Below are 26197 nucleotides of genomic sequence, written 5' to 3'. Positions count from 1 at the left end.
TGTAAATTGGGTTCATTTGTAATTTTACTTAAGAGTGCAAAACTTTCCACAAACTGTACGATAGTTAGCAGTGACTAAAAATTCCATTTTCCTAAATTTTTCTCATATTAGATATTATCCAACTTAAAAACTTTTGTCTATCTGATGAGTAAAAAGAAGTGTCTCATTTTAATATGCACTTCTGTGCTAACTGGTGATATGACTAGTGTGTATTTCTTTATACATTTATTAGCAACTTGAGCTCCTTCTGTGAATTGCCTATTTTCATCCTCCCATTCTTACACTGGGTTGTCTTTTTCTTGTTGATCTGTAGGGAGTATTTACACACTGTAGACAATAACTATCTGTTATGTATATGGCAAATACTGTCTCCAGGGTCTAGCCTGTCTTTAACTATAATTATGGTATTGTTGAACAAAAAAAAAAGTTTTACATTTTGAAATAGGTAAACTTATGTCTATATGTATGTACGTATGTATTTGTGGTTGTGTTTGCATTTTCTTACTCCACAATTATAAAGATCATTTTATATAATCTTGAGTAACAAGCAACATAAAAGGAGTATTCACATACACTCTCTCTCATTTAATCCGCACGACAATGCCCTGAATTAGGCAGTGTTGTACATCACTACCACGTTACAGATAAGGAAGCCTGAAGCTCAGAGGATCAGCAACTTGTTTCACGTGGAATTGGGTCTGTATGATGCTAAGGCTGATAATAGTAATAGTGGACCACACTTATTGTTTTTTGTTTTTTTTTTTTTTGCAGTACGCCGGCCTCTCACTGTTGTGGCCTCTCCCGTTGCGGATCGCAGGCTCTGGACGCGCAGGCTCAGCGGCCATGGCTCACGGGCCCAGCCGCTCCGCGGCATGTGGGATCTTCCCGGACCGGGCACGAACCCGTGTCCCCTGCATCGGCAAGCAGACTCTCAACCACTGCGCCACCAGGGAAGCCCCGGACCACACTTACTGAGTGCTTTCTCTGGGATTTATTGAGATATATATTTACAGGATTATTTCTTTTCTTGCTCTACTCATTTCTGTTCCATTCATTTCGTTGTCAACTTTATGTTTGTCTCATTAAATAAGTTTGTGAGCCTCCCCTCTTTTTCTGTTCTTTGTAACAATTTAAACAAGGTTGGAGTTAACTGCTCGCCTTAGTCAGTTCAGGCTGCTATAACAGAATACCATACAATAGCCTGGATGTATAAACAACAGAAATTTCTCACAGTCTGGAGGCTGGGAAGTCCAAGATTAAGATGCTGGCAGTCAGTGTCTGGTTGAGGGCCTATTTCCTGGTTCATAGACAGCCATCTTCTCCCTGTCTTCACATGGCAGAAGGAGTGAGAAAACCCTGTGGGGTCTCTTTTATAAGATCACTAATCCCATTCATGAGGGTTCAGGAATAAATGTCTTAGTCACCTCCCAAACACCAAAACACTGGAGATTAGGTTTCAACATACAAATTTGGAGCAGGGGTGGGACACAAACGTTTAGTCTATAGCCACTGCTCCTTGGAAGTTTGCTAAACTTGTTTTCAAAACCACCTGGGCCTAATATCCTTTTTGAAAGTGTGGTATTCAACTACTGTTTTGATATTTAAATGGCTATTGTTAGATTTATGTTTTCAATTTTGTATCTGGTCAAATTTCGGCAATTTAGCATCTACACTCTCATTTTTACCCATATGAAAATTTATGTCAAAACTTCAAGCACTTTGCTTGAGGTTACACAGAAAGAGAGTAAACAAAGAAGATTTAGAATCAGTCTCCTAAGTTTAGGCCAGTAAACCACAGGTCCTAGATCAGAAATACCAATAATCTTTCCATTGTCTTATGCATTTTTCACTATAATCTAATAAGATAATGGGTATAGAGTGATTAGCACTCTGGAAACTCATAGGGATCGACATGATGATCATGGGGTTGCTTGTGTTGGAGCTCCAATGGCACTGATGCTTTTCTGAAATTCCTGAACCACACGGCTTATTTGTGCCCACCAACAAAATTATGGCTCTCCAGTGTGGTGTGCTGACCACACGGCTTATGCTATGCATTTGTCATATCTACTTCCTTAAATAGCAGGGACAAAGTCTAACAAATTAGGTCATGGTAGCAAGGATATAGATAGATGTTAAAATCAAGGGCTTTGGAGTGAGGCTTACTAGGTTTGAGTCTCACCTCCATCACTGCTAGCTGGGCAACCTTGAACATGTTTCTTAGCCTCTCTATGACTTAGTTTACTCCTTTGTATCTGGGAAAAATAACAATAACTACCACACGGAAAGGCTGTGAAAACTAAAAGACAGAATGCATATGAGGCATATGGCAAAGTACTGCTTTCTCTGGTACAGAGAAAACAGTGGAAAAATGTGATCTACTGTTACTACTACTGGCCTTAGCATCATACAGACCAAAGTGTGAATTCCAATTTCACCTGAAACAAATTGCTAACCCTCTGAGCTTCAGGTTTCCTTGTCTGTAATATGGTAGGTGATATATAGGTCTGCTTAACTTGGAACATTGTTGTTCAGATTAAATGAAAAAATGTATGTGAATAATCCTCTTTGTTGCTTGACAATTAAGACGGAGACCAGTCTAATCTGCTCGCTGCTGAGCTGCTTTGAGAAGTTTTGAAAAGAAATGAAAAGTTGGAAGGAGAAGTAAAAGTAGAGAATATGCAAAGTTATCCTAGATTTACATCAGACATAAGCAGTGCTTATGGAGAGAAGTGAATGAGTACTATCATGGAAAGGGTTGAGGTGGTGAGTGTATGAGATGCAGCGTATGAGGAATGGGAACGAGGAAAGGCTGGACTGCTGATGGATGAATGTGAAGAAAAATATTTTGGAGAGGCACTCATATAAGGCACACAGGAAAAGCAGCTCCCATGTGATCCCCTCCTCCACCCCTACCCACCCACCCCTCAACCCCCACCTGCATGGGACACAGAGATGGTAAACTTACAATCACAATGATGAAATCGAGCCAGCACCAGGCACTGGTGAAATACTTCCTAAATCCAAAGGCCACCCATTTCAGACCCATCTCCAAGATAAAAATGTATGTGAAAATACTGTCAGTACAATTAAGTATTTTTTGGATTTTGGGTTGTGTACCAAGGTAAATATCTTCAAATACCTGAAATGACAAAGCACATCCATAGGCCAAGTTGAACTCTTTGCTGACTGTAACTTTTATTTTTCTTCCTTATTTGAATAAACTAGTACCTCTCTTGGTGACAAGGTTTTGTACAAAAGGTATTAAGGCTGAACTTTTCCAATAGAAAAAATTCCTTGAGTAAGTAAAACCAGAAGAAGGAAAATCCTATTTCTAGATTTCTGTTGCCACTATAGTTCCCCAGGCTCTTATCACTGGCTCCTGGAATATTTTTTTTAAAAATCTTAAAAAAAAAAAATCTTCACCACATTATTTCCTGGTCTTCCTAATCCTTTCAACTCTTGCCAACAATATCGTGCCAACTTTTCCAGAACCTCCCAGTGGCATACACCATCTCTCTCATCCCCCTAGTTACCTGGATGGCTCTATTTCAGTGGCTCTTTGTTGCTTTTAACATCAAGTCCAAACACCTTAGCCCAAACTCTGGATCCTGCCAACCCTGAGGCTCATCATCTTCCACCACAAACAGCATTATCCGTTACGCCAGTGTTCCCTACAGATGTGATCATTTTGTATGTGAACCATGATTTGCAAAAGTTTGGGAAGCAGTGGGCTAGAGCTCCCAATGTAAATTACTTTGAATATTAAATTTCATTAAGTGTGATTTATGAAAATTAGATATCCAAGCTTTTGGAGAGACGCTTTTCCATGCTACATCCAAACTTCCTTCACCTGAAGTATGTGTGCGTGTGACTCTTCAGGGCCTATATTACTAGGGTGTAAGCTGTCCTTTTGGTCTTTACAGTGTTACTGAGGATGAAAGAAAAGGGAGAAGAGGTACTAAACCTGCCAAGTCATTTGGCAGGCAATGCCAAATGAAGGCAAGAAAGAAATCAGCCCTGCTGTCAGGGACTGAGGTAATCCCACAGTCCCACAACCCTAGGGAAAAAGAATAAAACAGTCTCACTTCCAACCCCCAAGTGGGCTTTTGACTGAAGAAGGCCCTTCATCTCCTCCTCTGCCCCACTGGCTCCTGGTCAGCATTTAAGATCTCAGCTTAGCTTATATCTTCTATAGGAAACTGTCCTTCTTCCACAGGAATAGGTTAGGTGCCATCCTACATGGCCCCATGTCACCCACTGCTTCTCTGACTGTATCACTATGGCCCTGGTCTATAATTTTCTGGACTCCATCTGTCTTCCCTACTAGCCTCCAAGCTCCTGAAGGTCAGGGATTGTCTGTTTGCCTCTTGAGGAGAGACATATCTGAGTGGTGTTGGAAGCTCATTTCCTCTCTCATTTTGAAAACTTAGCAACAAGCTGGCTCAGCAGGTCTGAGTTTGCCCAATGGAAGAGCAGGCTGATATCAGCAACTGAGCTTTGGAAGCTCCCATAATATAACTAGGCCATTTCCTAATCCAGGAAGCTCCCATTATTAAGTAGTTGCCCAAATCAGAGCTTCTCAAACTCTAATGAGCCCCAAATCACTTAGGTTCTGATTCAGCCGGCCTGGGGTGGGCCTAAGACTCTGCATTTTTAATAAGCTGCCAGGTGATATGAGGCTGCTGGTTCATATGCCACATACAGTGGTGAGGGACTAGATGTTTCTTGTCTCCATTTCTCTATAAATACGTGTAGTGAAACAGGGCCTGGGTCCCTCTCCTGGAATCCCCTGCATTGTGTGCTCAGTATCACTGCCCAGCCTACGCTTGCCTCATCTGAAGGCAGATGAGGACTAGGAGGATTGTGTGCCCTCTGCTACTTTTCTGATTATAAGTTTTCTCACACGGTGCATGGGGTGTGTGTCTGTGACCTTGTGACAACACCACTGCTTTTCTACTGACTAACACAGGGCGTGGCAGACAACAATGACCATTTGTGGAATAAATGCAAGAACGCTGTCTTTTGGAAGTGTAGACAGCTGGTGAGATGTAATCACCAGAAGATTACAGGGAACTCTACAGGGTGAGCGATAAAAATTAATGAAGGGAGTTCTCTGGGATGGTCTTAGGGAAATTTTCTTTTTTGTTTCAGGGACAATTTATATTGCAGTAAGCAGGTAAATGGGGATGTCTGTTGATCACAGGCTCTGGTGGGCCCCCATGTGTGCTCTTCTCCTTTCACCTAGAGATTACACAGGTGTAAAGCACTAACCAGGAAGGCAGGGGTGTAGGAACAAGACATGTCCTTGTCCCTCCTAGCAACTTGTGAAATGTTCTGTGACTCTAAATCCATAAGGGATAGCTCAGTACTCCATTCACTTGACATGACAAATAATAAGAGAATTTAGTTTTATATTATGGCCATTTTAAGAGGAGATACAGAACATAATGGGAGGGAGAGAGAGAAACATGTAGGTGATAAGAGAGAACACACTGTTGCCCAAGGTGAGGATATATGTGCAGAGGAGGAAAGATGGACTACAAGGTGAGAAGAGAGAGGAGAAAGGAGTTAATGACTATATGGCTAGGGAGGCTGGTGGATTTAGTTATTTCCAAACCTCACTGGAAATCACACCATACCTCAATTTAGAAGGATCTGTCATACACATAAAGTGGTATCTCTTTGTCTCTCCTCTCAAGGGATCATGAGTGGTGAAAAATACCAAGGCAACTTATATCCTAATCTGGTCCCTGTTGACTTCTCCTCCTAATGTTTTACCTTTTAGAAAGCAGCACTATGGTCTTCAGAAAAAAAGAGAATAGGAGCATTGCCGTCTAGAGGAGGAAACGTGTAGGATACAGTGAAAATGTCTAGAAATCCTCCATGAATGATGGACAGACTTGGAGTCAAGGGCAAGACTCCAATAGCCACTTTAAAGTGCCTATTTGGGGACTTCCCTGATGGTCCAATGGTTAAGACTACACACTTCCATTGCAGGGGGCACGGGTTCAATCCCTGGTAGGGGAACTAAGTTCCCGCATGCTGTGTGGTGCAGCCAATATATAAAGAAAGGAAAGAAAGAAAAGGAAGGAAGGAAGGAAGGAAGGAAGGAAGGGAGGGAGGGAGGGAGGGAGGAAGGAAGGAAGGAAGGAAGGAAGGAAAGAAAGAAAGAAAGAAAAAAGAAAAAGTGCCAATTTGGGTCATCCTTCCCACAGGTAAAGCATCTTCGGCTTGGGGATTTCCCAGTTGTAGCATTCCTCCAGAACTTGTTGTGCAAAACCCTGTCCCCTAAGGGGATACAACAGCAGAGATCCCACTTCTTCTTGGTCTCCTCACATTCACAGCCCAGTGAGGGGCCAAGTCAGAATGAAGCCACCCAGCTGCCTTGATCCCCAGTGTCCCCAACAAGACATGATAATTTACCAGTGCCCCACTGCTCAGCAGAATCACAAAGATAATAAAGCTCTCAAACCAGCTGTGTTTCACTATTTGGTAGCAGGTTTTCCGCAGGTTCCACCAAATGATCCAGGGGAACTTCCTCTTGTCCATAGTACAGCATGGAGAGCAGCAATCCAGGCCTGCAAGGAATTAGCATCACTATCATTAGTGTCTATAATACATGTGCATTAATAGCCCAACTCTTCACCCCTCCTTGTACACACCATGTGAGTGGAGTCTTTTTCCAACCCCTTGAATCTGGGCTCAACCATGTGACAACATTTGGCCAACAGAGCAGAACAGGAGTCATAATGTGCCAGTTCTGACTCAGTGAGAAATTCAACAAAGATATAGAACTATAGGAAATATAAAAAAGAACCAATCAGAACTGAAGAATAACTAAAATGAAAAATGCACTGGAGGGAATTAACAGATTAGAGGATGCAGAAGAATGAAATCAGTGATCTGGAAGACAGGGTAGTGGAAATCACCCAATCAGAACAGCAAAAAGAAGAATTTTTTTAAATGTGAAGAGTTTAAGGGATCCCTGAGACAACATCAAGCATACTAACATTAGCATTATAGGGGCCTCAGAAGGAGAAAAAGGACAAAAGACTTATTTGAAGAAATAATGGCTGAAAACTTCCCTAATCTGGGGAAGGAAACAGACATCCAAGTTTGGAGATTGGGAGCACAGAGGTTCCCAAACAAGGTGAACCCAAAGAGATCCATGCCAAGATACATTATAATTAAAATGTCAAAAAATTAAAGATAAAGAGAGACTCTTAAAAGCAGCAAGAGAAAAAGAACTAGCTTTACACAAGAGAACCTCCATAAGACTGTCAGATGATTTTTCAGCAGAAACTTTACAGAGCAAAGGGAATGGCACAATAGATTCAAATTTTTGACATTTTAATTATAATGTGTCTTGGTGTGGATTGCATTATTATTGTATTATTCAATTCTTTCCTACATTTTCTAAGTCTTCGTTGAAGTTCTTACTGGAATGAAGTTCATTTTCCTCCCTAGTTTGGTCAGAATTCTTATGATCATCTCTTTGAATTCTTTATTAGGTAAATTACTTACCTCTGTTTCTTTAGGGTTTTTCCTGGGGTTTTATTTTGCTGTTTCATTTGGAATACATTTCTCTATCTCCTCATTATGACTTTCAGTTTTTGTTTCTATGAACTAGGTTAAACAGCTACCTATCTTGGTCTCGAAGGAGTGGACTTGTGTGTGAGTATCCCGTGTAGATGGCTTGCACCTGGCAGCTTTAGCAGGGTAACTGGGGCTGGAGCTTGCCAGGGGCAATCTCTGGGGAGCACTCCTCCTAAGTCCACCCAGGCTGGACAGCTGGGGTTAGAGAGGGCTTGGGCTGGAGTCAGTCCCTGGGGAGTGCTGAGGCCAAAGCTGTCTTGGTGGGGTGGCTAGAGCTGGAGTGAGTGAGGGCGAGGGGGAGTTCTAGGGGTAACACAAACAAAGGTGCTCTCTGGTGCCTCTGACCCCACAGAGGGCTCCAGTACTTCCCTGCTCATTTTGGAGAAGCTCTAGGGTTAGTACATGGATTTCCTTCCAGTATAGTCTAGATGCCCTTTAAACTGCTGTTTTCTTGCTGCATCCCAAGGTAGGTGAGTCTGTGCTCTGGCCCCGTAGCCATATTCCTTCCTACTGTAGGTCACTAAGTTGGGGTGGCATTCCCATGGATACCATGTCTCCGTCTTTCCTACCTGTTTCTATGTGGTCTTTCTATGTGCAGTAGCTGTTCAATCAACCCTCAGGTCTTTTTCAGGAGGAACTGCTCTATAAGTAGGTGTAGAGTTGGTGTGTCCATGGAAGAAGGTGAGCTCAGGGACTTCCTACGCCACTATCTTGGACCCTTGCTCCCAGAGAAAAATCTTGAGAGATGAGTTGAGGGCCTGGCAAGGGCTGTAGTCAGCCCCAGACTTATGGTCAAGTTCTCTTGGTCTATGACCTCTAGTACATCCTGACAATTGATGTACTGGGAACTCTACCAAGTGGCAAAAATACCGGCCCAGTGGGCTTTCTGGGAAAGTTTTCTAGATTTTCTGCCCTGGTACTTGGGCTGTACAAGTTGACCCCACCTAAATCAAGAATTTCCTGAGGGCTTCCCTGGTGGCGCAGTGGTTGAGAGTCCGCCTGCCGATGCAGGGGACACGGGTTCGTGCCCCGGTCCGGGAAGATCCCACATGCTGCGGAGTGTCTAGGCCCGTGAGCCATGGCCGCTGAGCCTGTGCGTCCGGAGCCTGTGCTCCGCAACGAGAGAGGTCACAACAGTGAGAGGCCCGCATACCGCAAAAAAAAAAAAAAAAAAGAATTTCATGAAATGGTCCCAAGAATCCAGGGAAGACTCTTCACTTTTGTCTCCAGTAGAAGCAGAAAGAAGGCATCTATCAAAACCATAGATCTTCAAAAAATAACAGAATCCCACCCAAATATTCCATAAACTGAATGTAGGAATACTGCCACTTACCTTTGGGCAAACATCTCTCTGGTTCCTTTTTGGGAACCATTTCAAGTACCCGCCTAAAGGGATCCTGTGGACCAGTGGTGCTACATTCTGAGAGCACACTCGTAGCATCAGACTTCTGTACGTCAGAACAAAGAAAGGGGGAATCACTTTCCAACACCCTCTGTCACCATGGTTAATACCTAATACCTTATTTTATGACTTTTTATGCATGAAATTAGCTAGGCAAAGGTATGAGGGGTGTCTAGAAAGTATACCTCTTGTTGCATTCTTTCCTAAATGTTCTGACCAGCTCTGACTTCAGGAAAGAATTCTCTAACTGCTCTCCCTTGGTTGATGAAAGATAAGGCACATGAAGACACAGTGCCTCAACCTTTTCCTCCCTCTAAATCTTCTTACCTGATCTGCTGACTAACCCCAAATATGGAAGCCAGGTGATGAGAAGGATGCTACTTTACTGAGACTGAAACTGTCAGCTACCTCAACTCCCAGAATTATAGGCCTAGAACAGTGTTTCTCGTTGATTTTACCCTCCAGTAGACATTTTGGCAATGTCATTGATTTTACCCTTTAGGAGACATTTTGTCAATGTCTAAAGACATTTTTTATTTTTACAATGGGGGGATGCTATGGGCATCTAGTGGGTAGAGGCCAGAGTACTGCTGAACACCCTATAATACACAGAATAGTCCACATAACACAGAATTATCCTGTCCCAAATGTCACAGTGGAGAGGTTGAGAAACCCTGGCCTAGACCTTTGCTTAAGATCTAATTCTGGCAGTTTGCCTTGTACTAATCTTGATATTTTTCCACAGTGGCTATCTTGGAGAAGGTGTATGGATGAGCCATGTTTCTTCTGGGAACACCCTGGGAAAATTACCTTTCGGGGATTCTGTACCGACAGATAAAGATCACCTTCAGAGAATATGTCCATTTCCACACTCTGAGCTCCTGGACTGGTGGGCTCCTTGGTCTTCTGATGGAGTTCACTGGCCTGACACTGAGAAACCCCGAGTAGAATTAATATTCCTCCTGGACATCTCACTTGAGATGAAACAAGTTTGAATTCTATTTGGTTTTCTGTTTGTCATGAAAATTATTACATTATTAACATTTTTCGCTTTACTTTTGAAAACTGATCCTGGAAAAAGTCAACATAAAATAATTCTGGAACACTACTATAGGAAACAGATAACAAAACTTACTCATAAGTAATATAATCAAAACAATATGGTTTGGATACAAAATTCACCAAATAATTAAGAGGTGAAACTTACTGTAGCCTTTCAATTCAATGGCAAAATAATAAATTGTTTAATAAATGGTACTGGCATAATTAGTTATCCCTGAAAAAATATTACAATGTCAGAATACAGTAAAAATTAAAATCCATAATCATTTGATATTCTGATATAAAAACAGATGTATAAAAATATTAGAAGAATAACTAGGAAAATAATATTTTACTCTGTTGGGTACAGAGGGTTGGCTTAGCAAAATAGGTAACTGAAAGACATAAAGAAAATATGAAAATATATCACAACATAAAAATAAAAACTAAATTTTGTCTTATGACCTGCAGCTAAATCCAAGAAGGATATATGCAAAGTCACACCTTAAGTAAAGGTTTCATCCTAAAATCTATGTGAGGGTTCCTGTGAATCTGACACTGTAAGGTCATGATTTAAGAACACTTTTCCCCTTTGAACATATACACACAATAAACAGGTACACATTATCTATGGACCAGACACAGAACAAAAATATAAAGTAATAACAATTTAAAGCATGTAGCAGGTAATGGTGAATAAAAGTGCCCCGTGTGAGGAAAGAAACCACAGTTATGTCCAAAGCTTGAAACTATGGGCTGGGTTGAAGTTCTTGCACTTAAGAGAGAAAGTCAAAAGAAGCTGTGGTTTTGTGACCACGTAGAGGGGTGGGATAGGGAGGGTGGGAGAGAGGGAGACGCAAGAGGGAAGAGATACGGGGATATATGTATATGTATAGCTGATTCACTTTGTTATAAAGCAGAAACTAACACACCATTGTAAAGTAATTATACTCCAATAAAGATGTTAAAAATAAATAAACAAATAAAAGAAGCTGTGGCCAAGGCTTGGGATTACAATTATACAAAGCTGCAAACCTAGAGAGGAAGGAGGAAGCACAGCCTCAGAAACAAGACCTGGGCAATGGGAGCCACTGGTTCAGTGACTGGATCTGCAAAATGCCTAGTATCACTATTAGACAAGAATCCCAAGTTGGCAATACAAGACTTAGTTCTGAAATGGATCCTCTAGGAGGGTCGATTAAAGATACCACAGAACTTAGACTGCAAAGAGAGGGACAGATCGTCCCACAAAGATGAGCTTTCAAATTCACACTCCAAAATGTATGAGGAGACAAACATAAAACCAGTAGCCCTCAAAAATTAGCTACAGGGAGGTGAATTTACTTGAGAAAAAAGTGAAATTAGTATAGTAATCTGAAAGCATCATGAAAATTAACAAGTTTAGAATTTAATTTAAAAAAGATATACAGAATTTCGCTTCCTGGATAGTAAAGTAAGAAGCTCTGCAGACATGCTCCACAGGAAAATTAACATAAGTGGTGGAAAGTATTCGTAAAAAATCATTTAAGTTTCTGGAAATTGTCCTAAGGGCATACAGCAAATGAAGAAATATTTACTAAAAAAACTACACATTTCAGTAATAACAGCAGGAGTCTATGTCACTTGAGCCATGATCTGCTCTCTTCCTTCCCACCCCCAGCTCAGTGTGACAGAAGCTCCACTCTAGGCAGATGTGACCAAGAAGATGGGGCTCCCTTTACCCTCAGCTCCCAATCAAGAGATATGTATCTCACCAGAAGGTGCAGGTTACCAACTTTTCTCATCTCCTCCAACTCTGAGTTGAAGAGGCTAAATTTCTGGTGAATGTGGCCAAGAAGTTGGATTTCCTTTTTCAATTCAGTTTCTACTCATAGGACAGAGACTCTATTCCAGGTTCAAAAGCTTGAGAATACCAGGGTGCTGATCACCCTTACTCTAGCTAGTTTGCAGGGCAGAGGTTCCATGAAGGAAGAGGGAGGCTGAGAGATGAGAGACTACTACTGCCCCTCCGAGTACCAGGGGTAGTGGCTATGGCTAAGTGATCCTTCCCAGGGTGGTAGGCAATACGTAAGAAACAAAATCTCTTTTTGTGCTATTCATTTCACCTTCCACACTCCCTTTCTCACCTTTCAGCCAATTCAAACTCTATACTTCTTCTTTTAGGGCTCAACCAAAGGCACTTGATTCCCCTGTTGCCCCAGCCCACTCTGATCGTGTTCCCCTCTGAACTCCTCTGACACCGCCCACCTGTGCCACATGTGCAGGACCATGATCAGAACCAGCCCCGGATGTGCAGCTGCCACATTTTATACCCTTATCATCTCTGCATAGTGCTCAGAACAGGGCAGGCCACCAGTGCCCTATGGCAACTCTAGCTTTGTACAACCTCTAAGTCTACGTGTGAACCTTCATACCTGTTTTCCAGCCTCAGGTTGTGCGATAGGCTGTGCCTTATCTTCACCAGGGGATTCAGCATCATCTTCTTCCTCTGCTAGTGGGGCCAACCAAGTCCGATCATGCCCGACACTCAAGGTCTTTGGTGCGGAAGTCAGTACACCAAACTCCTCCCAGGTCTCTGGGCCCTTTCTCATCTCTGTGACCAGGGGAATGACACCTTTGCTCTCTGCCTCAGGGCCTTCTGTCACCTCTTCTTCCTTTGGTAAATGTTGTCTCCTGCACCACTTGGTACAAAAATGCTCAAGAGTGCATATGACAAAACAAAAAGCCCGGCAGAACCGGTCCAAGGCTAACTGGACTTTGGTTTTCCTGACCTCTCCTTCCAAGTGTCCATCTCTCTCCTCATTGCTGAAGGAATTGAGCAGCAAGGCAATGAAGAGGTTGAGTACCTGGGAAGGGGCAAAGGGAGGGGGGACATAAGGAGAATGAAAAATTTAGCAAAGGAAAGAATACAGTAGGTTTCCACAACAACTTTTCCCCAAGACCCAAAACAAAATCAAATGAGAGTTCTATGTCCTTCTGCCTCCCAAGAAAGTTCATCTGTAAAATAAATAAAAGGAGAGAAGATTGAGGAAGTAATAGGGACATCAAGATAAGACCAAAGAAAAACTGAAGTTAAAGGGTGCAGACAGACATATCCAGTCTGTCTGCGTGTAAGCAGCACATATTGTAGAACCTGGCCAGGGTAAGGCTGAATGGCGAAACCATGTGGCAAAATCAAAAGTGGATATTCCTTGGGGATCAGCCAGAATCATGAGGTTGGACTTTCTCTGGAATTGCCCACAGGGATATGGGTCTGATGTCTAAGACTGCTGTGCTAGGAGGTCCTCTCCTGTCTGCACAATTTGAGAGATGGTATACTTGTGCAGGCTTTTTTTAATCTCTTTTGTTTGTGGCTCTCGCCAGCTCAAACATATACAGCTCTCTGGGAGAAGTGTCTTGTGGGTGTTAACGGGTCTAGTCACTCTTCCTCAGCTTCACCAGGAGAATTCCCAGGTCCGAATCTTTGCTCAAGCTCTCCTCTATTTGCTAAGTCCTCTTTGCATCTTAAGTGCCCTTCTCAAGTACTGTGTCTCCCACAAAGCCTTTCTTAGTGCTCCCTTCCTACTCCCTTGGGTGATACCCTGCCCTTCTGATCTTTCGTATCTCTTACTGTCTATCAACATCACTTATTAGGTATTTAGGAGAGTTAATTTTATTTCTATGTGGATTGCTAATTATATTTGCATGATAGCCCCAACTCAGTTCTGAAGAACTTATGCTCAGGTATCCCTGTCTGTCTCCTGTCTCTTCATACCCTCACTGGTGTACACCTAATTAGCCTCTCCATAAATAGCCATGTTTCCAGCTGCAAGTAACAGACTCAGGGCAGCTTACACAGTAAGAAAATGTCACATGACAAGATATTTGAAACGTTTTAAACAGGGGACCAATTATGACCCGACAATAGGTTTGTTCCACCTTCCCTCTATCTTCCTCAGTGCTTACTTTGTCTTAGTTTAGTTCTTCTCATGGTTGTATAATGTTTGCAGTTCTACCAAGAGTCACGGTCATAAAAGGTCCAGAGGAAGAAAAAGGACTACTTTTTTTTCCTCATCCCTCCTTCCTCCTCCTCCTCCTCTTCCTTCTCCTCCTCCTTCTTCTTTTAAACAACAAGAAACCTTCCTCAGTGGACATCTCTTTACATCTATTGAACAAATTAAGTCAAAAACCCCTACCTCGGCCAATCAATGGCGATCTGAATAACCACTTGGAGTAGGATAGACATTGGGACATCTTTATGAGCACTACGTGACAAGGTTTTCTTTCATGCTTACCGTACTGTCTTCAAACAAAATTCAAATGCAGATTTTAAAATATTATATAACATTACATTTATAATACTATACTTAGAGTAACAATTTTCACTAGTGAAGTGTTACAAAAGAAGTCAATGCATTTGTTTAGTCCATGTATTTAATACAATGACAACAACAACAAAACTAAGACACTCACCACGAGTTTTCCTATCACCATGATCAACAGAAACACAATAATGCACAGTGCTTGGTTAGCTTCTTGCATACATTCCCACATGTTTTCGATCCATTCCCCACAGAGGATGCGGAATACCACCAGAAAGGAGTGGTAGAAATCCCCCATGTGCCAGCGTCGTAAACATGGGACTGCAGGGTCATGGGACTTTGAATTACTCTTTATGCAATTGAATTTAGAGCCAAAAAGCTGCATGCCAACTACTGAGAAAATAAAGACCACAATGGCCAAGACCACAGTCAGGTTTCCAAGGGCTCCAACGGAATGGCCAATTATCTTAAGCAGTGTGTTTAAAGTTGGCCAGGATTTGGCTAACTTGAAGACCCTCAGCTGTAAAAACAGACAATAAACAAAAATGGAAGAAAAGCCAGTTAAGAACAAATTCCATCTGCTCAGCTATAATTTAAATGACATGTTCCCAAACCACAGCATTTATAACTTTCAGATCCATCCTAAACATGGTCACCAACTCCATGTCCCAAGCTAATATTCACCTGTATCTACTTTTTGTTTTAAAAATGGAATATTTTGGTCTAAGATTTTAAATGATAAAGACTTTGGGATCATGATGGTGGAATTGAGCATACATGTTTATTAAATATAATGAATGTATTGGAACCGTATATAATATACCAAGGGTCAAAAACTTTGGCCCCAGGGCCAAATCCATCCCATTGCCTGCTTTTATATGGCCTGAGAGGTGAGAATGTTTTTTACATCTTTAAATGGTTGGAAATAATTTTTTTAAATATTTCATTACACATGAAAATTGCATGAAGTTCAAATTTCCATGTCCATAAATAAAGTTTTATTGGAACACAGCCACACACATGCGTTCTCTACTGTCTACAGCTACTTTTGTACTACGATAGCAAAGCTGAGTGGTTTCGACAGAGACCATATGGCCTGTAAGGCTGAAAATATTTACCGTCTGGCCTTTTACAGATAAAGTTTGCTAACTCCTGTATTATACATTTGAGGTCACAAGTTTGAATCTAAACTTCATAAGGATGACAAGAGTAACATGATGTTTTGTACCTAGGAGAGAAAAGGCAATCAGCCAGTCAAGACACACTCTCTTTTTCCACGAGAAATTTTCTCCATGGAAACTTACAGACCTTATAGGAGACAATAACCTTAGAAAAAACACAGCAACTAGTTTCATAGATTATTTCTTATATTAACTTTCAATGTAAACCAGTGGTTTCACTCCAAAGTACAATCCTGTTAAGTATCAACTATTTGGGGGGTGGGGAGATACTGCAGGTCAGTAAGACTTATATCACAAGAGAAGGACCACAACTGTCTACTTAGAGGGGAGCTGAGGGCATCTCAGGGAGAAACTGTGGTTCTGTTCTTATCCACAGGCAATGCCACAGAGCTCCTTGCCTCATAGCATGGCTGTAATAAGCCTAAACAATAGTAAAGCAAATGTAATTTTGCTCACCCAAGCACCAATAAAACTTTAGGGAGCAGCCTAATAATGCCTGACTTTAAGCAGTGTGATTTCTAACATATGCCAAGTATAAAATGTATGCTTAAGTAACTGAATCAAATGTCTTATTCTACAGGCTTAGAAATCCTATCCATGCCAAAAAAAAAAGTAAATCTCTGAAAGGGGACAAGAGGTCACCTTTTGTGGTTTCCCTATTACCCTCCCACATGTGATTTCTCTGTGATTTCTGTCCATACCTCTTGTGGGGTCTGTCACACTCCACTTTACCTCATGGTCATTTCTGGGCCTGTCTTGTATCTTCCCTAGACTGCAAACTCCTTGTAGGCAGTGTTTTCCTCACCTTTGAACCTTCCCTCATGTACATATCAGGTGCTCGGCAAAGGTTGCCAGGATGCCTCCAATGGTTCGTGGATGGAGGGCAAAGACTACAGAAAAGGAATGTGGTACTGGCAGCAATGAGGAGGGACCCTGTGAGATAACACCTGCAGGCAGCACCCGACCCCCATCCTGGGCTCTGTAGTCTACACCCACTTGGTGAGCCCAGCTGTGAGGATGCCTGGCTCAGAGCTCTGTGGGGGAAGAGATCATTGGAGGGGTTCTACACGAAGCAAGGAGCAGAGTCCTGATACCAGAAGACACAATTTTGCATCTGGTTGCCTGAAGGATCATCTTGTGGAGGGAGAGGGAGGAAAGTAGGGGTTCACCTGAGAGAAGACGCCTTGGGACTCACAAAGGTATTAAAGGCCTGGGTGGGAAGAGGAGTGCAGTTTTGGTTCTCAGGTTAAGGTAAGATGGTAAAGTTTAATCCAAACTAGCTACTGAACTCACTCAAGACTCTTCAATCCTGTCAGATAAGTTATTCAGTATAGGACTTCCCTGGTGGAGCAGTGGATAAGACTCTGCGCTCCCAATGCAGGGGGCCCAGGTTCGATCCCTGGTCAGGGAACTAGATCCCACATACAGGCCACAACTAAGAGTTCAAATGCCACAACTAAGGAGCCTGCCTGCTGCAACTAAGGAGCCCGCCTGCCACAACTAAGACCCGGTGCAACCAAATAAATAAATAAAGAGCTGGTTAAATTGGATTATCATCCTGACAGCCCCTTAAAAAAAAAAAGAAGGAAAGAAAGTGCCTTACCACTCTTAAGGAACGAAGTGACATACAACTTTGTTTTCCTGGACACATACTATTTATTATCACCTCTGCAAAACTCAGAAGAGCAACAATGCTGTCAAAAATGTTCCAGCCTCCATGAAAGTAGTGGTAGGGATCCAGCGCAATGATTTTTAGGCACATTTCAGCCATGAAAATGCCAGTGAAAACCTACAGTGAGACAAAGAAAAATGAGAAAAGGAAGCTACCTCTTCTTGGAGATACACTTTTAAGAATGGTCCAAGGGAATTACAGAGGTTACAAAGAAATAAAATGTATTCTCATGCTTGATACAATATGCCCTGCAATCCACACACAAAAAAAACGTTTACCACTGTAGTATGAACCTCACTCTACCTTTGCCCCTCTCTCTGCCCTCCTCCATGGCCTCCACTCCAGTGTCACCAAGCTAAGAGACATCAGGATGGAGAATAAATATTATTTTCCATTCTGTTAAAAAATAAAGCAAAATTGACTTCTTGGTAGATGGCAGAGTAATAGGAAGTGTCAAGCAATTCCTCCTCTGAATTCTCTTTAAGATACTAATAACTCTGAAGTGGGGGGGGGGTACACAACAGCTCTGAAAACTAAAGATAAATATCGTTCATAAACCAGAATGCAGGAGGAGTTCACCTAACCATTCAATCTCAACACCTTGATCAGAAAAAAAAAAAAAAATTAAAAGGGCCCAGAGCAGAGAACTGAAAAATACTACCAGGCACAGAAAAATGTCTTTGAGCAACCTGATATAGAGGATAAACCCTAGATTGGTTATGGTTGAAAGGAAGATTAGCGAGTCAGAATATAATCCTAAAGACTCACTAGAATGCAGGGTGCATCATTCCAGAACAAAATATCAAAGAATTAAAAGGAGGGGCAAGAGCTTAAAAAGCACTAAACTATGTCTTTTCCGAGGGGAAAGTAATTCTCTGTCTTTAACAATTAGATAATACAGGCTTAAGAAATTTGCAAAATGTAGCATAGTAGCCAAATTCAAAACTAAATCTATCTTCTATTCTTTGCAGAAGATAAAGCAAAGCATTCCTTCATAGCAAATAGCACTTTCTCTATCACACATACACACACACACACACACACACACACACACACACACATTAAATAGAAATGAGAAAAACAATAGTATGAAAATAATAGAGTAATATGAAAAGGGTTAAAGTCTTTTAAAATGTCCTTTTTTTTGTTGTTATTGTTGTTTTGTTTTGTTTTGTTTTTTGTGGTTCGCGGGCCTCTCACTGTTGTGGCCTCTCCCATTGCGGAGCACAGGCTCCGGACGTGCAGGCTCAGTGGCCATGGCTCATGGGCCCAGCCACTCTGCGGCATGTGGGATCTTCCCGGACCGGGGCACGAACCCGTGTCCCCTGCATCGACAGGCGGACTCTCAACCACTGCACCACCAGGGAAGCCCCCAGGGAAGCCCCTAAAATGTCTGTCTTAACAGGGGTCCCCAACCTCCAGGCCACAGACCAGTACTGGTCTGTGGCCTGTTAGGAACCAGGCAGGAGGTGAGCGGCAGGCGAGCGAGCGAAGCTTCATCTACTGCTCCCCATCGCTCGCACTACCACCTGAACCATCTCTCCGCTCCACAGTCCGTGGAAAAACTGTCTTCCACGAAACCGGTCCCTGGTGCCAAAATGGTTGGGGACTGCTGGGGCTTCCCTGGTGGCACAGTGGTTGAGAATCTGCCTGCTAATGCAGGGAACACGGGTTCGAGCCCTGGTCTGGGAGGATCCCACATGCAGCGGAGCAACGAGGCCCGTGAGCCACAACTACTGAGCCTGCACGTCTGGAGCCTGTGCTCCGCAACAAGAGAGGCCGCGATAGTGAGAGGCCCGTGCACTGCGATGAAGAGTGGCCCCCGCTTGCCACAACTAGAGAAAGCCCTCGCACAGAAACGAAGACCCAACACAGCAAAAATAAATTAATTAATTAATAAACTCCTATCTCCAACATCTTAAAAAAAAAAAAAAAAGGTTGGGGACCGCTGTGTTATAAGACTCTCCTCTTTAGTTCTGGAAACAGCAAAAACAACCCCTAAATGATTAAATTTCCTTATTAAAAAGTAACACGTGATCTATTTTTATAAATAATTCAATGACTTACTATTTATAAAATACATCCCTAAAATAAAATGACACAAGTTAAAATAAAAGGATAGGCATAAATAAACACAGAATAGGCAAATAAAAAGAAATCAAGGGTGGCAAAGAAAAATCACAGCTTATACCTATCTTCTCCCTTTAAACCTTGCTGCCTATTCCTGCCCAGTGCCATAACCAGCGCCTAAAAGCAGGCAGTGTTGCGCATGCCAGTTAACTGTGCTGGACTGATCTCCATCCCCTTTTGACCCACTCTTCCTCCTCCTGTCTCCTTCAGGCTTTAGGTGTCTGAGCCCAACAGCGTCCCTAGATGCTTTGGGACCATTGGTTTTGCAATCCAATTCAATTGCTAGTTATGACTTCTTGGGAGCTCAATGTACTCGCTTGATTCAAGCAATTCTGAAGCCTAGAGAGTCCATTTCTAAGTCTAGTCCACAGAACTCCACAGGCCAGCTTAATCCTGGTCCATCCATCAGACAGGAGAGGTCTGAATGTGTTCTTTCAAGCTCAGGGCTCCAAGGCCTCCCTGCACCACCAACACGAGGGCACAAGAGGAGAGGTGGCTGCCCCTTTTTTTGCATGTCTAGGGAATGGGGCACATGGAACAGATGCACAGGCTACATAATCAGCTCTGCATGTTTCTCTTCAATTTTCAGGATCCAGGGTCCAGCTGCTGCCTGTGTTCTCAGACACCAACAATGTCCCTGTGTTCCTTTTGCCTCTGGAGAGAGTGAAGAAGAATGTCACTTAATTTGCCAGCTTCCAACTGTAAAATGCAACTTCACCTCAGCATCCAGGATACCTGGTCAGTGGCAAATGTGAGAGGCGGGCTTTGGCTATTTCCCACAGTTGGACCAGCAGATGAAGTGATGGACAGACCACCTTTGCAATTGGGAAGCTCTGTCCAGGGGGATGACTCTGGGTTCTTTGAGTATTCTCTGGAATTTATCCAATAACTCCATCTACCAGAAGATGCTGAAAGATGGGTCCTGCTAACTCTGTCGAGGTAGGGACTGTGGCCCTGAGGGCACAGCATTCTGCCTCCAAGTGAAACTAAACCCTCAGGCCATTCTGGGACACCTCAACAGGAGAGAGCTAAACACCCTGGCCTGGAGCCCAGAAGATGCCAGCCTGTTAGAAGGTATTGTGTGTGTTAGCTTTATTGTGCAACATGGAATCTAATCTGACCTATGCACACCCACAGGGCACTTCTTCCCAAAGGCGGTATGGGAAAAAGAACTTAAATGCAGACTGTCTGTAAGGAGATCCACCCTGCTCTTATACTGCAGTTCCCTACTCTTCCTGCATGGGATGTGGAACCAAGGGTAACAGGCACCTGTCTACAGTTCTGCACCATCCTAAACCTGATGCATGGAAGCATCTCTGTGGACCAACTCCTGATTCAATACATACTGTGGGTTCTTGTCAAAGTAAAAAAAAAAAAAGGAAAATTTAAAAATACCTGCCTACATACATACTGCCTGGAAATACTCTGCAATGCTAAAAATGATCATCTTTGCTACTAAGACCATAGGAAATGAGTTTCTTCTTTGTATTTCCCTTCTTTGTATTGTTACTTATTTTTAAAATTAAAAAAAACATACATTGCTTTTTAAATTAGAAAAATAACATAAAACTGTAAGAAGAAAAGGCTAGACATTCTGGTAAGATTTTTAGCTAATTAACTCATTAGCAAATTACAGTAGAACATTCACTAGGTACTTACTTATTATTTCTGATATTTGGGAAACTAATTTTCCCTTGGGCCTTCTGCAGGAGCTATTAATTAAAGTGAACAGTTCTTGAAAAATCTGCTCCCCTATCTTAATGTTCCCAATTTAACTGAGAGTAGCTTCATCCAATAACAAACACACTGAAGCAAGCTCAAGTCTGGAACCCCACACCCACCCCACCCCACAAGCCTCTCACACCTACTCCTGGGAAAGAACCTCCTACAGCTTCCATGCTCTGACTCACCTTTCCAGGGAAAATAACACTTAGTAATGGCAGTCACACTGTTTTGTGACAAATGATGTCATCAATATCACTGGGGACCATGGTACTCATCACTATGGATCTCTGGATATGGTTAATGTTTTCTTGATTATCCAAAATAGTTGACCGTTTAAGATGTCTCCTTGCTTCTGTCTTACCACTGAATGACCCTTTAGTCATCCATTAGATGACTAAAGAAACACCTCAACGTACTAGAGGGTGAACAGGGGCCCATGGAAAATTACTAAAATGGGTAAAAATAAAATCCTAACTGTCATCTTTTCCCTCTACTCCACCTAAGAGGACCAAAGACCTACGTTAGGTTAGGCCACTCACAAAATGTTTAGACTTTGAAAGAGTTATAATTCAAAGTTTGAAATATGTTTTATATTTTAAAAAGCCTAGAGTTACCAAATTCCCTGTGTATAACATGTTCTCAAAACTCTGGTCCATTTGGTAATGCTCCATGGCCAAGAAGAGAGTGTTGATTATGATGCAGATGGTGATGGCCAGCTCAGTAAAGGGGTCAGTCATCATGGTTCTCAGGGCCTTCTTAATGCACAGCCACCGGGGGCTACAGTCCCACACGAGGTATTTGGATGCCAGGTTTTCCCCACATGGGAGGCAAGGTTCCTGTGATTTTTCTTGTTCTGGAGAAGGAGAATTGAAAGAGCACTTGAGGAGTTAGGTCTGAGCCAGTCTGGCTGTTCTTTGCCTGGGTGCATTCCTTCCTCCCTCTTCCCTAGCATCTCCTGTGCTACAACATGATCAGTCAAGAAGGGTACTGACGCATAGCTAGGAAGGTTTCCCACACTCAACTTCCATGTGGTATAGTCAAGTACTTCAAGTCTTTATACTTATATTGAGAATCTGGGAGCAGGGCCACACTGTGGGAGATACAGATGGGGAAGTCAACACTGACTGGCTATGAACCCATGAGAGAGAAAGACACAAGCCCAAGTTATGTTCACTCAAGGAAGACCATGGTGACGGCTGTACCAGAGCACAGGAAGCTACCAGGGCTCAGGGGAAGGGGAGATATTCAGTCAGGGGCATCTATAAGTACTGAAACAAAAGGCATGCTATCAGTTGGTTGAATTCAGGCCAGAAGGCAGCTGCACCCTGATTTCCACACAATTTCAAGGCCTCATGAGATGATGCAATAGGCTCAAAAGTGCTAAGAACCCATTTGATCCCATTCTTGCTGGGACTTGAGTCCTGCCCTTGAACACGAACCCCTCAGTTTGGTCCCTGTTGCCTCCTGTTAATCAGGTCCATCAGATGGTTCCAGCCTGCATACGCAAGTCTTCTTCTATTATTCATGTCAGATCCCTATTCTAACTTCAATGACAACTGTAACCTCCTGGAAACTTCTATGTCTTCTCTTCTTTGGCTGGCTATCATTGTCACTGAAACTTCCTGTGACTGCCTGGCCTGAATGAGAAGTCCCGTTGGTGCGCTTGGTCCCACCACTACCCAAGTGGCAGCTCAGGGTGGTCCCAAAAGGAAGGCCTGCTTCTTCCAAGCCATTTTGCTCACATGCTCCAAAGTAGCATGGGGAGTCACTCTGCAGGAAGTACAGTGGGTTGCAAAGGGCTTCTGGGGGGCTGGAGAGAGGGAGAAGGGAAGGGCATCCTTGAAGTTAGGCTCCCCCTTGGTCTTGGAACAGAACTTACCGTGCATGGTGATGGTGAGGATGCTCACAGCGCTCAGTGCTCTCTGCCTTTGGAAGGGGTCTCTGTGCTCATCACAGTGCTCCACTGACAGATTCTGGGACAGTCGTTTGGTTTGTTCAAGTAGGTGTGGCTATAAGAGAAGGCATGGTGGACTGTCTAAGGGAAGGGGCGACCTCTCCTCAAAACTTGACAAACTGTTTCAATGCCACATGCAGCGAAGATGCTCAACTCACTTCAACTTCATGGCATGCCAAAGGTGCAGTTTTCTTAAGTCACATTTAATAGATAAGAGAAATATGGTTTGAACATTCATATTTCTTATGTATGCCCATTTCTAGAGTCTAGAGTTGTACCTATAGAAACATTTCTTTCGCTGTGTTTTATTCATTGTCAACAAAGAGCAAAAAATATTTTACAAAAACGAATGCGCAATGGTTCAGGGTATGAAAACAATAAAAAGTGCGATTTAGAAACAATGTTTGCGAGGGGCAGAAGTGGTGTATAAATTTAGAAAGGTGGATTGAGGCCACATAGTGAAGTGCCTTGAGTGGCTGCTTAAATAGATTTTGAAATAGTCAGTAACTAAAAAGAACAGTCAAAATAAATATCACAAAATCCATATACTAAACTTCAAGCACTCAGGCTATGTCTAAGAGCTTATTGATTCTCACCTTATCTACAACTCTAAAGTATCTAGAGATTAAAGGACATAAACCTTCAGCTAGCCAGAAAACTCAGGTATCCGTAATTACTTATTCCCCCAAAGTTCTGACCAACCATGGCCCCAGAGGGAACTATCCATTTCTGAAAAGCTATTCTAAAGGGAGCCTGTAGTCTTTCTATAGCTATTTCCTATTCTAGCTAAAGGGAAAAGACACTTTATGTTAGGTGTCTGGGTCTTTGTCTATTGCTTTGTGAAATGAGGAAAAACTTGCAAAATATTAAAAAATATATGCAGTCTCTTGAATATGCTGTGATCTGACAGCAAAGAAGCCTCTAAATCATGAGATCTTGCCCTGTCACTCCATCAGAGAACTGCTCAGAGCAGTGGGTGAGGTCCGTGCATCTACTTCTACAAAGGCCCTTGACCTCCCTTTCCCCACCCCGGGCTCAAGCACACACACCCACCTCCTGCCTGCTTCATCCTCCCCCTACCTCAGTAAAGAGGCTCTAGCCATTATTCCCTGGCCTGTATCACCAACATCTTCCTCTCTTTTGACTTCTCTTCTCCAGAATTAAAACATGTTCAAACATCCCCCACCTTAAATGATAAGAATAAGCTTTCTTTTTCTACAGTACATCCTCCCATAGCTTCTTTTCTGCATATCCTGCTGCCTACTCAATAGCCTGACTTGAATGCCCCATAGGCACCTCAAAATTGGCACATGCAAAACTTAGCTTGCTATCTTCCTCGCCCCCAGAACATGCTCTTTGCCCATCTCAGTAGATTACCCACCAACAAGTCGGCTACCCAAGCCATAAACCCCACCCTCTACATCTAGTCAATTGCCAAATCTTTTCCTCTGCAGATCACTGTAACCTGTTCATCTCTCTTTATCCTCACTGCCCTAACCATAGTTTAAGCCATTGTCACCTCTTACTTGGATCACTGCAACAACTTCTTAATTGGTTGCCTCCAGTCTCGCACTCCTCCAATCCCCTCTCTTCAATGCATCCAGGATTTCCACAATGTAAATCTAGTCATATCACTCTTCTGCTTAAAACCTTTCCATACTGCTTACCACTTGCTCTCAGTGTAAAGAATGAACTCCTTAGCTTGGCTTCAAGGCTTTTTATTATGGTCCATATCTTACCACTAAAGCCTCTTGCCACCCCCCCAACCTCATCTCACACACACACACGCATGCGCACACACACTTGCACATTTTCTACTGGGTCATGTTCTGCTCTCCTTTGTTTCCAGGCCTATGCGTGTGCTGTTCTCTCTATGTGTAGTGCTTCATTCTTCCTTTTACCCGGTTAATTCATCCTTTCAGCTTACACACTGCTTCCTCTGGGAACTCTTTTCTGATCCACTGCTCTTTTCCCAGCCCCCAACAAGTCTGGGGTTGGTTGTCTGAAGCAGACACTATTGTTGGCCCCATCCATATGTTCTCAGGCTTCCTTTGGCAACCCAAACACTTTTGCCCTAACACATAGCACGTCAGAAATACAGAAAAATTATTGTTTCCTGACCACAGAAGTCTTGAACCAATGATGGACGAAAGCTGATGTATAAATACTCTAGTGCCCTCACTCCAGGGAGATTAAACTGGCTTAATAATGCACACTAGTTGGCCACCTTCTCTTCCATGTATCACTTCTCCCCTCCCCTCTTAGTGCTTCCTGAGATCACTTCCCAAATAATCTACTTGCACTCTAACGTCTCAGGGTTTGCCTTGCAGGGAACAAACATTGCCCCTAAGACGATGCTCCTGCTCTGCTCTCCCTCAGTGATCATCATGTCGGTCATCACACTGAACAGTAACTGCCTCTTTGTCAGTGTGCCGTCATCATTACTTGCCTGTGTTATATATCCCACGTATCCCCAGTGCCTACCCCAGTGCCAAATAAACACTGTCAACATTTTAAATAGACATCTGTAAATAAATGGATAATTGAATAGACACATGGATGCAGGGAAGTATGTGCAAATGGATGAATGGATAAATGATTGAGTGAATGAATGAGTCCTTTCAATTATATTGACAACTTGACCTGTCCCCCTGAAGAGTGCCAAAGTATCATCAATCCCTTGGCCCAAACTTGCCTTTTTTGAAGAATCTTCATCAGAATCTAATCCTGGAACCTGGTCTTTCCCAGACTTTCTCAAAAAGAAGGATTTTCTTTTCTTATTACCAAATAGCTTTCTCTTCTTCAGGGAAAAAGATGATGCTTCAAGGCAATTAAGTGAACTTCTGTCAATACCCATGGCAACCAGAGCCTTAGAGAGTGAAAAAAAGCAATTAATGAACAGATCACACTCCCCACAGAACACTGTAAATGACTTCGACCTCAGTAAGCATTCTCTCCTCTCTTCTGGTAGCACTGGACCATTTTGATTCCTCATTGCCCAACTGTAATATGCTAGCTTTGTCATTGTTTATGTGGGATGCTAGCTTTGTCATTGTTTATGTGGGGAACATGTCCTGTTTGTCCACGAGATTGCAGCCCTTGAAGGCAGGGTTAACTCTTAGATACCTCTGTGTCACTAACCCTTAGCACAGTGCCCTGTATGTGCTAAGCATTCAGTAAATGTTTGCGCTT

The 26197-nt window shown here is 42.7% G+C and overlaps 1 protein-coding gene across 8 annotated transcripts in view; it reads right to left on the bottom strand.

Moving 5' to 3' along the window:
* SCN11A (sodium voltage-gated channel alpha subunit 11) overlaps nt 1-26197 on the bottom strand; it is a 129373-nt gene that overhangs the window by 21246 nt on the left and 81930 nt on the right. For 7 of the 8 annotated variants that reach the window (XM_067754026.1, XM_067754028.1, XM_067754025.1 and 4 more), the window contains 10 exons: nt 25701-25874; nt 22931-23060; nt 21666-21904; nt 17128-17313; nt 14495-14863; nt 12457-12888; nt 9812-9931; nt 8933-9047; nt 6427-6581; nt 2969-3142 (listed from right to left, as the gene is read on the bottom strand). In XM_067754026.1, the coding sequence (XP_067610127.1) occupies nt 2969-3142; nt 6427-6581; nt 8933-9047; nt 9812-9931; nt 12457-12888; nt 14495-14863; nt 17128-17313; nt 21666-21904; nt 22931-23060; nt 25701-25874 (2094 nt within the window). The remainder of the gene's footprint in view (nt 1-2968; nt 3143-6426; nt 6582-8932; nt 9048-9811; nt 9932-12456; nt 12889-14494; nt 14864-17127; nt 17314-21665; nt 21905-22930; nt 23061-25700; nt 25875-26197) is intronic. The other variant, XM_067754029.1, reaches the window with a different exon arrangement.

This window comes from Pseudorca crassidens, chromosome 10 (genome assembly GCF_039906515.1).
Source record: "Pseudorca crassidens isolate mPseCra1 chromosome 10, mPseCra1.hap1, whole genome shotgun sequence".
Classification (NCBI taxonomy): Eukaryota; Metazoa; Chordata; class Mammalia; order Artiodactyla; family Delphinidae; genus Pseudorca; species Pseudorca crassidens.
This window is presented reverse-complemented; position numbering and strand designations above follow the sequence as displayed.